General features: G+C 41.5%; 1 protein-coding gene across 1 annotated transcript in view; it reads right to left on the reverse strand.

Moving 5' to 3' along the window:
• Positions 1 to 13,361, reverse strand: part of LOC123126912 (N-terminal acetyltransferase B complex auxiliary subunit NAA25) — a 17,614-nt gene extending 4,253 nt beyond the window's left edge. The window contains exons 1-14 of the mRNA XM_044546742.1: positions 13,060 to 13,361; positions 11,773 to 11,929; positions 11,571 to 11,689; positions 11,407 to 11,481; positions 9,375 to 9,468; positions 9,165 to 9,283; positions 7,985 to 8,055; positions 6,845 to 6,986; positions 6,594 to 6,763; positions 5,494 to 5,693; positions 5,242 to 5,372; positions 1,754 to 1,830; positions 1,000 to 1,074; positions 520 to 712 (exon numbers count right to left, since the gene is read on the reverse strand). Of these exons, the coding sequence (XP_044402677.1) occupies positions 520 to 712; positions 1,000 to 1,074; positions 1,754 to 1,830; positions 5,242 to 5,372; positions 5,494 to 5,693; positions 6,594 to 6,763; positions 6,845 to 6,986; positions 7,985 to 8,055; positions 9,165 to 9,283; positions 9,375 to 9,468; positions 11,407 to 11,481; positions 11,571 to 11,689; positions 11,773 to 11,929; positions 13,060 to 13,206 (1,770 nt within the window). The 5' untranslated portion in view covers positions 13,207 to 13,361. The remainder of the gene's footprint in view (positions 1 to 519; positions 713 to 999; positions 1,075 to 1,753; positions 1,831 to 5,241; positions 5,373 to 5,493; positions 5,694 to 6,593; positions 6,764 to 6,844; positions 6,987 to 7,984; positions 8,056 to 9,164; positions 9,284 to 9,374; positions 9,469 to 11,406; positions 11,482 to 11,570; positions 11,690 to 11,772; positions 11,930 to 13,059) is intronic.
• Between the last annotated feature and the right edge of the window lie 1,139 nt (positions 13,362 to 14,500).

A 14,500-nucleotide genomic window follows, 5' to 3' on the forward strand; every position in this document is an offset into this window, starting at 1 on the left:
AGTAACAGCTTCAATGAATTTTGCCCCAACACCAAGCATATTTCCTTTTGGGGAACAAGTGACATGATCCAAGCTCCAAAGACAAGCAGCATACTTATTTAACAAATAATGCAATAATTTAGATAAATACGGCATCAGCTTTGGAAATATGTATTGTAGAGAAGAATTCTACAAAGTATGCTACCCTAACATTGGGCTATACAAATTGCTAGCTCTGTATCAAAATATACGATGTTTTGGTAGTTCAATTTGAACTGCAGAAACGTCTTATATTTTGGTACGGAGGGAGTATAACCACACAAACTAAGCAACAAAAGAACATGAAAATTTTCACCCTAGATTCCAGTTTACATATCTGTTCTTGCTGGTGATAGGTACTAGTTTTCAAGCCCTGGCTGTTAACAGTGAGAACAAACAGTGGAAATTAAGTAGTAGCGCTCACCATCAGCGGGCAAATACAGATTACAACACTACTTTTATGTTGTACAGTGTAGTGAGAAGTAAAAAACTGTTGCTTACCTTTGAGTAAGTACGGTGCCTATATGCAAGACAGGTAAGATCAGCAGATTCTTTCAAATGATCATCCATGAACCTAAGATAATCCTTCACAAGACTGGCAGTTTGTTGCAAGAAAGGAGAACTCAACATCTGTGGCAAGATGTGGTGTGAGACGGATTCTAGAAGAATGTTTTTGACCTCCAGGCTTACATACCTGTACACAAGAATACAGATCAGCATAAATAGATGAAACCCTGGTCTCATCAAACAACCTCAAGGAAACAAACAAAACCCACTAATGCCTATAAGAAATAATTAGCAGATCAACGTTCTACAGAAACACAATTTATCCATAAGGAAAGCACATGGGATGGAACAAATGAATTTCTTGTGAAAGCACCTTTTTACCATGGAGTTACCTAGGGGACGATGGTCCGCTACGGAGCACGTTCTAAATAGTGAGAGCACTGTTCAAAATAGATATGCAAGGGGAAAGATTACCATCGATGTGCTAACGGAAGAGCCCCCAAGTAAGAGTACAGATGCACCAGAGTAATCTTGTATTGCCAGACATGCCTGAGCAGACAATAAAAATTGATATTATCATTCAGCTACTAGTTAAATAAACAGGGATATGTTTTTCTTTCAAAACCATAACTTGATTGAATATGGTATAGTAACTATTTGACATTATCTTGGCTTCATAAAGTGGAACTAAAGCATTCATTTACCTACCTTTTGTATTTTTAGATTTCATCAACAAGATAATATATTACCACAGGACATGGCAAATTTTAGATAGCCAATTCGGAGAAACCATGAAAATTAGAAGAGAGAAAAAGAAATAGAGTTTGTGGCTACTAGGATAAAATCTAATGTCACTTTTGTACAAGTGTAGCAACATCGCTTGGACAATAATACTCTTGTGCTTCAAATGTAACCATTTTAGTCTAACTCAGTAGCATAATTCAGTATGTCCTAAAAAGCTAATCCCTCCGTTCACAAATATAAGATGTTTTGGATGTTTCAATATGGACTACATACGGACTGAAATGAGTGAACAGACACACTAAAATTTGTCTATATACATCTGATTCACAAAAAATTAACATCTTATATTTGCGAGCGGAGGAAGTAGATATTTGGCTGACAATGAATCAACCACAGAACTCAATGATAAAAGATAGTGATAGACAAATGGATCTTCTAATCCCGTGTTCCAACAGAAGATATGAGCATATCACAGTAGACTTACTTGCGAACAGTCAATCCAAACTCTAGCACCAAAACTGCTTCAAGTAAGTACCCTAAGTTCCTTGTACGCCAAAAAAGCTGTTCCAAGATATCACAAGTATATTTTAGTGCAGTATTTAAAATGGTAAATTTCGTTCAAGTACAAATTTAACAATTATCACAAACTCAATACTTACGAATAATTTCACAAAACTACAGATTTAATGATGGATCACATCACAAAACTACAGATTTAGGATTTTGTGAGTATGCAATGTGGACCCAGCATCAGTGGAAATGCATCGCAAACATGTTTCGTGATACAACTGGCCCTAAATCAGCACTTCAGTAAACTTGGTCCACAAGTCTAGAGCTTTGTGATATAATTGGTTCCAAGTCTAGTTCTGTGAAATTGGTCAAGTTTGGGAATTTTTTATGTGCTATATTAAACTTAACTCAGCCTATGTTGTCTCAACGGCAGTCCCAAGCCTGGGTAAAGGAGGAGGGTTGTGATAGGCTTGGCGAGCCATCGTCAAAACTCAGCCACTCTTATGGAGATAAAACCCAGAAGAAAATCGTAGGGGCATAACCCTCTCAGCGACTCGCCATAGCGGAACCCGGGTGTGGTGTCAAATGGGCAAGGGCCGATGACAAGTGAGCAAGGATCGAGTCGTCGCGTCCTTAGTGGCGCGCTACATCGAAGCCCGAGTGTCGTGAAAAATGAGCAAGGGTCTTCGCATTTGACTCGACGAGTGCTAAGGGTAAGCTAGCCGAGCCTAGGAGGATCCGCTTAGGTAGCTGGAACATAGGGTCCATGACACGTAAGTTACTGATGTTAATTGATACAGCGGTGAGGAGAGGTGTTGATATCCTTTGCCTCCAAGAAACCAAATAGAAGGACAGAAGGCGAAGGAGGTGGAGGATACTAGCTTCAAGCGGTGGTACACAGGGACAACTGCAAACAAAAATGGACTAGGCATCTTGATCAACAAGAACCTCAAGTATATGGAGTGGTAGATGTCAAGAGGTGTGGGGACCGGAATATCCTGGTCAAGCTGGTAGTTTGGGACTTAATTGTCAATGTTATCAGCGCGTACGCAAGTAGGCCACAATGAGAACACCAAGAGGGGAGTTCTAGGAAGGCCTAAGGACATGGTTAGCAGTGTACCTATTGGCGAGAAGCTCTTCATAGGAGACCTCAATGGCCACGTGGGTACATCTAACACAGGTTTTGAAAGCGTGCATGGGGGATTTGGCTATGACATTAGGAATCAAGGAGAAAATGTCTTGAGCTTTGCTCTAGGCTACGACAAGATCGTAGCTAACACACTCTTTAAATAGAGAAAATCACATCTAGTGACTTAGTAGTGGTCAACACTCTAGCCAGATTGATTTCATCCTCTCAAGAAGAGAAGACAGACGTGCTTGCCTAGATTGTAAGGTGATACCTGGAGAGAGTATTATACCTCAGCATAAGCTTGTGGAGGCTGACTTCCGCTTTCAGATTCATGTCCAGCGGGATAAGCGTGCCAAAGTCGCTAGAACAAAGTAGTGGAAGCTCAAGGGGGAGATGGCTCAGACATTCAAGGAGAGGGTCATTAAGGAGGGCCCTTGGGAGGAAGGAGGTGATGCATACAATATGTGGATGAAGATGGCTACATGCATTCGTAAGGTGGCTTCAGAGGAGTTTGGAGTGTCAAGGGGAAGTAGAAGCGAAGCTAAAGATACCTGGTGGTGGAACGATGATGTCCAGAAGGCTATTAAGGAGAAGAAAGAATCTTTCAGACGCCTTTACCTGGATAGAAGTGCAGACAACATAGAGAAGTACAAGGTGGCAAAGGTCGCAAAGCAAGCTGTGAGTGAAGCAAGGGGTCGGGCGTATGAAGGCCTCTACCAGCGGTTAGACACGAAGGAAGGCAAAAGGGACTTCTATAAGATGGCCAAGATCCAGGAGAGGAAGACGAGGGATGTTCAACCAAGTCAAATGCATCAAGGACGAAGCAGATCAGCTCCTGGAGAAGGACGAGGAGATCGCATAGGTGGCGGAAGTACTTTGACAAGTTGTTCAATGGAGAGAATGAGAGCTCAACCATTGAACTGGACGACTCCTTTGATGATACCAGCAGGTGTTTTGTGCGACGAATCCAGGAGTGAAGTCAATGAGGCTTCAAATAGGATGAAAGGAGGCAAGGCGATGGGCCCTGATTGTATCCCCATTGAGGTGTGGAGAGGCCTCGGAGACAGCGATAGTATGGCTAACCTAACTTTTCGGGGAAACAAGATGCCGGAAGAATGGAGACGGAGTATATTAGTACCAATCTTCAAGAACAAGGAGGATGTTCAAAGTTGTACTAATTACCATGGGATTAGGTTGATGAGCCATACAATGAAGCTATGGGAGAGAGTCATTGAGCACCACTTAAGAACAATGAAAAACATGACCAAAAATCAGTTTGTTATCATGCCTAGAAGGTCGAGCATGGAAGCCATTTTGTTGGTACGACAACTAATGGAGAGATAAAGTGAGCAAAAGGACCTGCATATGGTGTTCATTGACTTGGAGAAGAGCGATAAGATACCGCGGAATGTCATGTGGTGGGCCATGGAGAAACACAAAGTCCCAATAAAGTACATTACCCTCATAGAGGACATGTACGATAATGTTCTGACAAGTGTTCAAACAAGTGATGGTGACACTGATGACTTTTCGATTAAAATATAACTACACCAGGGGTTAGCTTTGAGCCCTTATCTTTTTGCTTTGGTGACGGGTGAGGTCACAAGGGATATACAAGGAGATATCCCATGGTGTATGGTCTTCGCAGATGATGTGGTGCTAGTCGATGATAGTCGAACGGGGGTTAATAGAAAGTTAGAGCTATGGAGGCACACCTTAGAATCGAAAGGGTTTAGGCTTAGTAGAACTAAAACCGAGTACATGAGGTGCGGTTTTGATACTATTAGGCACGAGGAGGAGGTTAGCCTTGATGGGTAGTTGGAATTCATAAAGAGAGATCTGAAGGACTGGAGTATGAGTCCATAAAGAGAGATCTGAAGGACTGGACTATCACCAAAGAACTAGCCATGGACAGGGGTGCCTGGAAGCTAGCTATCCATGTGCCAGAACCATGAGTTGGTTGCGAGATCTTATGGGTTTTAGCTCTAGCCTACCCCCAACTTGTTTGGGACCAAGGCTTTGTTGTTGTTGCTGCTGCTATATTAAATTTGCCTTTTGTGTAATTTCTTGTATTAATAAATGTAAAAATGACACTGGGAAATGTGCAAGCAACTGGATAATATAATTGTTCTGGAAAGTTCATGCAAAAAACATATAGCACAATCACGATGCATTGACCAGGAGGAAATAGGAATGCACTCTTCAAGCAGGTGGCATATAACAGACTGTGGTACCGGATCATAAATTACTAAATTGGACACCTCCCAGAGATTTGGAGAGTTCGATTATTCCTGTTTTTCTTCTACAAGTAATAATCAGCTACAGCCACATACCTGCACAAGAATATTGCTAGCCATAGACAGCAGTTCTTCTCCATGCATGCTTTCCTGAGGATCTAAGTCTCTTGAGAGAGGTAAGTTTTTGTAAAATGTCTCGACCATTCCTTTTGCAATGCACTGAAGATCTGAATTGGCATATGAATTTAAGGTATAAGAATAAATGGTTAGTTAACACAGCATAGTACAGCTTTTCAAAGTAAACAAACATATAGAAACACAATAATGTGATTTCTGGAAAAGGTGGACCTGTAGTTGACTTTGATAATAAAGTTCCCAAAAGTTCTTGAACCTTAAAAGCAGTTATTGTCAAACCCAGTGCTTTTACTGAAACCGATGATGCATCAAAAGATCTGGAAATTGTATCTAGCAACTCCGTTATTTCATCACCCGATAGCATGTGGAGGTATATTTCAACATCTGACGATGAGCAAGACAAGTGACCAAATCTGCAAGGCCAAAAACTGTTGTTAGCTACAAATTAGAGATGAATGTAAAAACATAGAAGGAACTATTATCAATATTTTCAAGAGTGCAGATACAGATGGCGCTGTGATGTAGTACCAGTAGATATAAAATTAGACATCTAAAACACAAGATTGCACAAACATGGACACAGATGTACTCCCTCCGTCCCATAATGTAAGACGTTTTTTGACACTAGTGTAGTGTCAAAAACGTCTTACATTATGGGACGGAGGGAGTACAAGGCACCGCATAACACGGTATGGGCTTGAAAAGCAAAACTTTTACCGTTACAAGAAAATGGTGGGCTCACATGGATACAGTGTCATACATTTAAATATCAAAGTCAATAATATATGGCGAGTGTAGTTTATAACTATGGACAATAGTTTAGCTTATACCCATTCTTTTGTAGCAACAGCATGGGTCATGTGTAATGGTGCCAACTATCAAATGAAAAAGAGAGAGGCATAGGTGAGGATGTATATTAGAAGGTACGGTACAATCTCCCAGTATTTTTGGATGGTTGCTTCTGATGCCAAGGAGGTGATAGTACGAATATGCCAGAATCTGTAGGAAACATAGCCTCTACCAATTATGTCTAAAGAACACCGAACACAAAGTTTGATGAATCAGCAACACATGATAATAGAGAAGTGAATAGCAATAGAGAAATATCCAATTAACTTTCTAGAAATTCAAAGTGTGACTATTTAAATAAGCTTTCATAAATTATATATATTGGACATCAAAATTTCAGAAGCAACAGGATCTGGCTTATTATTGCAAGCTGAAGACTGTGATCTCCATGCTTGCACATTGTATAGAGTATAAAGAGATTCCAAATGGACACAGAAACAGAAAGAAGATGCACCCCGACAGACCTGTGGAAATAGTTTACCAAAGCTTCCATAAACTTTGTTGAGTTTCCACTGAGGCGGTGTTGCCGTTCAATTTCAATATTGGCTAGATGAGGACCTCTAACACAGTCACTGGAGTCATTTTTTTGTAGCTTTTGCACAAATAACAATGCACTTGCAAGGCGAGATTCGACCTACAAACATGTAATTTTAGTAAACCGGATGCACGTCGCCAAGACAAAGTAAAAGAGAATAGCTTCAGGTGGAGGACGTACCACCTCCTCACTGAGAGAAGTTTTGTTCAAATCTACAGAGCAGGAAGAACAAGTATGTTCGCCAGTGGTTGGTTTAGGCAGCTCCACGTCACGCTCCAGCAGACAGCCTAAATAATGGAGAAAGGACTCCCAGTCATCAGGACTGCCCAGTCAAAAGAGAAGAGGACAATTATCAAAAACTAAACAGAAGAAAGCAGAAATTTCCAAAGGCTGAATGTATGGATAAAATATGCTGCGACAACTAGAGGAATGAGCAAGATAAAAAAACATGAAAACGAAACAGTGAGTGGCATAGCAATGCTCCCTAATTGAGATATCAACATCAAAAGCTTGAAATTAAATAAAAACCACAGTAATTACAGGATTATGATTCTATATCAAAATAGGTAAGTCCATACACATATTCTAGGAAGCAAACAGAGCGTTCAGAAAGATAGGCCTGCCTTTGTACTTAGTAGCACATTTATGGTGTTACTCTCTCCTTTCCGTTTTAAAGGGCTCATCTCAAAAAAAAAAAAATCCATTATATTAGGCTCACTTTCGAGTCCAATTGAGTTAAAGCGCTATGAGTCTCGCGCCACATTTAATTCATAGAGATGAGAGAGAGGGAATTAGTGGTCATGCATGCATCTTATTCTACATGCACCATGCATGTCCAATTAGAGGGAGGGTGCTGCACTTACTGTTTCATGAGTCGAATGTGTGGGAAATATTTCATTGGGCAGTTTTGTATCCACAAAACTCATGCCATCCACTCACCATCTACCTTGGTTGATGAGATTTCAGATTTGAGCCCTCTAAACCGGAAGAGAGGGAGTATTATGCATATCATGGAGTATGATCATGAACAGAGTTGTTGGTACTTGGAAGTAGCGTTTTTAAGCGGCGATTAATCACGGTTAAGCTACACTCAAGCGGCCATTGCTCTAAGCTGTGGCCTTCCGCTCCGCTTACCGCTTTTTTGAACATTGGGTGCTACTGTGCTACTTCTTCCTATAAGCTGTTGAGTGAGAAATTTCTAAGTGGGTAGAGCACTACATGTCTTGGAACAAGTTGATAACACATACTTAAGCAGTAATTGGTCAAAGGCCAACTTTGTACAACAACTGAGAAAGTAGAGTTAATGACAGAAAGCATTACCAAGATTCAAGAACCTTCTGATATATCTCAGAAGCAGCCACATAATTACACGCTTGAGTAAGAAGGCGTCCCTGTCAACTTGAAGTCAGGTAAAATGTAAGTGGTTATCATGGATTTCGAGTCGCTCGACTAGTCGCGACTAGTCGACGACTAGTCTATGAGTCGCAAAAATATGGTCGACTCAGCTTAGTGTCGACTCGCGACTCTGAGTCGCGACTAGTCACAACGCAGGCTCGACTTCTTCCGAGTCGCTGCCCCAAAGCGACTCGCATGAGTCGCGACTCAAAAACCATGGTGGTTATCAATTTCATTACCAAGCATATTAGAAGGGAAGAGAAAAAAAAAGACTTAAAAAGTTAGAAGTTAAAGTAACCTTTTGTACACATGTACATAGAGTATAAGTGCTAGAGGTGCAACAGACATTAGAAAACCAACAATAGAAACACTAAGGGCATAAAGTTTTCACTAAAACCACAGTACAGGAAACTACTTTAACTGTATGTTCATCATAGTTTTCAGAAACTTGCCAAGTTCTGAACTAATTACGGTATTCCATAGTAATTCAATGCAGAAAGAAGTACAGAACAGCTGATTTAGCTATCACTTCAGATATTGCTATGGTATACATGCAGAAAAGCATCTAGCCTCTGCACTGAAGTTCAGTGTGATCACTGAGGTAGGAGAGCGCCACATTGCCATAATACTCTCGCCCACCCTGTTGCCCATTTAATGAACAGAAATAACCATAAGAAAGAATAAGTATGTAATAGTTCGGTCTATACTCTATACACTGGAAAATAGTTTAAACAACGACGACAACGACAACGCCTTCCCAGTCCTAAACAAGTTGGGGTAGGCTAGAGTTGAAACCCACAAGATATCAAAACTAAGTCATAGTTCTGGCACGTGGATAGCTAACTTCCACGCACACCTGTCCTTGGCTAAAGCTTCGGTGATACTCTAGTCCTTCAGATTTCTCTTTACAGACTCCTCCCATGTCAAGTTTGGTCTACCCCGACCTCTCTTGACATAAGAAATTAATGTATAATTACCATAAATTCCTCTTGATGATTATAAAGATGACAAAACAAACTGTGGCTTCTGACTGGTATCCAGATTCCAGATGAGTAGTAATCAAGACAAGACAAGACACTGTCAAATAAATGAATCTTGAAATTACCTGCAAACGAAGCTTGTCCTCCTCCCTTCCCATAAGAGACCCCAAGTCTCCAGATAGAACTTCCAAAGCAGCATCATACTTTGCCTGTTGTTCCAGAATTGAAACATAGAGAGAAAGTGCTGCAAGTAGTATAACCACATCAAAAGAGAACAAATCTTGAGGAAAAATAGATAACCTCGTACATGGTGCATTTTAGGTAAGCAGGGATACCTTCTGGCTCATGTAAACTATGTGAACTTATGTGCTTTTTAAGCAATGCTTCAGCAAATGCTAACAATTTCTCACCTCCGCTGCTAAAATATGCCTGCCATGGGCAAAATGGAAGTCATATATAACATAATAGCACATATGGAATGCATTTAAGGTAACCATAGCTAATAATGCTATATGCAAGCCCTCAACTTACATGTTCTAGCTAGTAGGTATGGCATAAGTATTGCCATTAAATATTGAATTGAATGTTTTCCAGATGAAGAAAAGGAGACCAGAGAAGGAATATGCTAGTGCAAATTTGTAATAACGTTTCACACTGAAGACTTCAAAGAATTAGGTTCACTTGTAGTGTGTGCTTGGATTGTGACCAAAGTGTCACCTGCCAAAATTTTGGCTATGACCAAAAAATTAGTCTTTGTATGGATGGTTGCCTATTTTTTGGCCTGCCAATGCTCTTTGCCAACTCTAGTTCATTCTATTTCCTAATGTTGGCCAACTCATTGACAAACAAAACCTCAACCGAAGGTTTGGCTAGCCAATGTTTTGGTAGGGCAACCTTGGGCATAAACCAAACACAACTTGTATACTAACTGTGATGCAATATCGCATTGCATCAGATGGATAATTCGTACCTAGAGCATTCATACATCATTTCTATTTCGTCAATTATTATAGTAGTACAAAAAATAGTGTCTACACTATAACAAGTTACTACATTGCATCCAATGGACAAATGCATCACATCTAACAAAACTAGGATGTTGCCCAAAATTTATAGTGGTTTTGTAATCTACACGAATTGATAGGTCAGCCCTAGATGGAGTCCATGAGACCAGTAGCATTTTTTCCTATCTTCCACTTTCCTTTACCTCCTGCATGCTCCCAATCCCTCTCAGTATTATTTTCCTACCCACTCTCTTCAGTAAATCAGTAAATGCTATACATGCACAGTGTCCCTCAGTATTATTTTCCCCTCCCACTATCTTCAGCATAGCCATACACACATAGTGCTCCCAATCCCTGACAGTATTTCTCCCCATCCACTATCTTCAGTGAATGCTGTACAAAAACACAGTGTATAAGCATGTACCACCCATCCACCCTCCCCTATAAAAGGTGGTTTTTAGAGATCGGCAGCTCCAGAACCTAATACATAGATTACAACAGAATGTATCTTTTAGACAGGTTAACCGCAATCCATTTCAACCATCACTTCATAACAAGAGTCCTGCTTCATTTTGCATAAGTTTACTCAAACAGTCATAGTGTTCTCTTTTTCAGCTTTGTTCAGTAAGGTCATATATTTAATCCAGTAATGCATGTGTGATCAATGAAAATACAATTCCATATGCAAACCAACAAGATATATTACACCAATAATATTTGTTAGTTCCAATAATATATTTCCATCTGTCCTACTAGCAGTTCCTAGTTATTCCACTGATACTTCTATTTCTTCCACCAGATATCTTCAGATTCGTTACACTGACATTGTTTATTTGTTAGACTAATAATTTGTATTTGCTCCACTAATATTCTATTATGAAGTATATGTGCTCTAGTAGTACATTCTGAATTGCATCCATGTGGTACCTTCTATTATTGTACTGAAGCATCTTCCAATTGCTACCATAGTACATTTCTTCTATTCTCGTCACATTTATACTGAAAAAGCTTCAGGCAAGAAGTATTTCCCTCCATTATACTTAATTTTCAAATATGGTGTCTGTTTTGGAAGAAAGAAAATCCAAAAGTAGAAGTCTCCCAAAAGTGGGAAGCCGAACAACGCAATGATATCAACTGCTTGAATGCTGTATATGCCTCCCTATCCTCTGTCCAATTACCAAACCCTAGAACCATCACTCCATCAGCGTATCCATACATCCATAGGAGTCATGACAATGCATTGTTTTCATGTAGAGATTTCTTAATTTCCAGTGAGCAAGAAAATGATAGTGTGCCATTACAACCGCTTCAACTAAAATTGCGAATGCAGAACTTGTGAACCATGGATGTATGATGAACCTACCTGCAGTTGAATACTGCAAACTGCCCAAAGCAAAAACCTTTCTTCTCCTACAGTTTTGTACATTCTAAGCGCTGTCTGCAAAACATATAAAGGTGGGAGGTTCAAGAACTGAAGAAGGGAATACAGAGAATTCAAATTGAGCAACTAGCAAAATACCATCATACCTGTTGTTGCTTCACATATGAGTACTCTCTGACATAGCAATTAAAGAGTCCCATCATTAATTCCAAGTTATTAGGGTATTTTGTACAAGCATACTCATAGCATGAAGTTGCAAGGTCCACTGGCAGAAATATAATCAGTCACATGATAATTCAGAAAAATGGTGACGTTAAACAGACAAGGCAAACAGTGAAGTATGCATACATCTCTCAAGCCTTTGAAACACTATCTGAAGTGTGCTAAGGGTGAGATCGTCAAAATGGAAAATGTTATTTGAGTACAATAGCTCCTTGGCTTCCAAACAGACACTCAGTGCTTCATCAGGCTTTCCCATCCTTTCCAAAGTAAGAGCCTTGAGAGCCTGAAATTAGATAATTAAACAGTGTCATTTAATTGCATTCTAAATACAGCCAACATAAAGTCATTGGTTCTGATCAAAACTGAGTTGATCATGTTGACTAAAAACCGTAGCAGCATGAAAACGGTGGTTCTGTTACAAGATCTTCAACATATAAAAAGGAACAAGTCAAGGCCTACAGCATGTCAGATTTTCAAGTTCCAGGCTGATTTGAGAGACAGCTCTACAGTACTACAGACAATATACGTCCCTAAACGTCTAAGGAAGAGCGTAGTATCCTAACTTTAGTAGATATAGCATAAAGTACAAACAGTGCCTAATCTTAAGTTTCTGAACTAATTGATTTGCTACCACAGCTCAAGAGTTAGTATCTTGCCACCTGCTGGAACCAAGGCATTGGCTTCACTTCTGGGGCTAAGCTTGACAAAAGTGAATGGCCAAGTTTAAACTAAATGGCATGCTAGGTGAGACTTATGAGCTAAGCAAGTAAAAGCCCGTTCATCTGGGATAGGACCCCTGTAGTTCTCTTAACAAAATATCTTTGTCCCCTACCTCTCTAGCTTCAATGGAAGTTCCATCAGTCCACAATACCCATTTACTTCTATATATCACCTCATTCCCACCATATCCTCTCCTCCCATCCAACTTGATACACAGCAATCTAGGAAACTTTTGCTAGGGAGAGGAATTGAAGGCCTTCAAATAAATCCACTGTGAATTAGACGGCTCAGCTTAATGGGAGTGGCTTCAGAATGCCAGTAGTTCCACACGTTAGTCTGAGCAGTTTGTTTCCTAGGATTGCCACAACCTCTTCCTACCAGACCCCTCAATAAGAAGCCTCCTACTGAATTTGTGCACCCAGCTAGTCATAGGTGGCCTAAAAGTCTTTAAATCAGTATCAACAGCTCAAGCAAGTTAGCATGAGCTAGAACTAGCAAGCAATTCAGCAAATGCACAACAAGCCATCTAGCTTCCATCGACGCAACTGGTACCTCGATCCGTTTGATTAAAAAGACACAGGACGCTCCAAATATAAGCATCGAAACAACCCACACCCATTTTCCAAGCCAGATTCATCAGACCATGACGGGAACTACAGAAAAATGGGGACGAGGAGGACCGAGGGAACTCACGAGGGCGTAGGGTGAGGTAGGGTGCTTGGCGAGGAGCGCGGTGCAGAGCTTGAGCGCGGACTTGTACTGTCGCGAGTCGACGGCGTCCCAGATCGGCCGCACCCGCCGCTCCGGGATTCCGCCGGCGAGCCCGAACTTGCTGGCCATGTCAGCCGGCCCTCGCGATCTAGGGTTAGGGTTTTGAGCGGCGGGATGTGGAGCGGGTGGGAGCGGGAGGAGGAAGAAGGGGAGAGCCGCGGAGGCACAGCGCGGAAGGGTTTATCGAGTCGGGGTGTGACGGCGGCGCGGCTCGTGCGCAGGGCGACCCGAGTGGGCACGTCCGAGGAAGGAGCGTGGCCAGGGTCCGGACCGTCGATGGCAGGATGGGCGGCGTAGGTTCGTCTGCCGTGTGAGACTGAGCAGGGAGGAGATGTCGTAACCCTATTAGGGAGGTTGCCGAGTTCTGGACCGTTGAATTCCGGGTGAGCGGTGCAGATCGACGGAGAGAGAAAACGGTGTCTGGGCCTTGCACCAGAACGGCAGAACCGGATGAGAAATGACGATATGGTGGTCGGACTCTTGGTGCCGTTTGGCCCCACATGACAGCAGAGCCGAAAGTGATAAAAGGACACGTTCATTTTCTATTTTTCTTATTTTGAACATACTCCGCCTAGGGCACTTTATTCAAGTCGCGAAGGCATATTGACTTGCGCGCAAGCCAGAAAAATAAGAATTACTTCCTCCGTCCGAAAATACTTGTCATCAAAATGGATAAAAAGGATGTATATAGACATATTTTAGTTCTAGATACATATCTTTTCATCCATTTTGATGACAAGTATTTGCGGATGGAGGGAGTACATGATATTAATGCCTAAAGCCTTTCGAGCAGTTAAATGAGGAACCTCATTTGCCTGTCTAAGAAACTTTTTTTGGAGAAAAGGCAAAGGACCTTTGCGTTTCATTGCCCTGAACGAAGAAGTTTAAAATCCCTTGAAAGAACTACTACCTTTGTCCTAGTTTATAGGCCATTTTCGTATTTTGTGTCAAAGTGTTAGAGTTGTGTCGAATATTGTGTACAAGGTAGGTTACAGTTGGACTTGCAGTTGTATTGTGTTTAGATAGGATACGGAGTCGTGTCCTAGTAGGACACTTGTATCCTAGGCCTTTTCATATATAGTGGGGGTAGACACACGATGTAACCTATGCCAACATAATAGCACAGGCGTGCAAGGGGGAGCCGGCGGCGTGTGCCGGCGCCCGGGTGGCCGGTGTGCGGTATTGTGACGGTGTCACGGGGAGGAGCGCCCGTAGTCAGGCCCCGGGGATGTAGCCATATTGGTGAACCTCGTTAACAAATCTCGGTGTCGTGCCTCATGCGATTGCTTGGTCCTCGGATGATCGACGGTGGCCTCGGATTTATTCTAACAAGTGATATCATGAGCAAGGTTCGAAGAGGCCC

Source organism: Triticum aestivum, chromosome 1B (assembly GCF_018294505.1).
Source record: "Triticum aestivum cultivar Chinese Spring chromosome 1B, IWGSC CS RefSeq v2.1, whole genome shotgun sequence".
NCBI lineage: Eukaryota > Viridiplantae > Streptophyta > Magnoliopsida > Poales > Poaceae > Triticum > Triticum aestivum.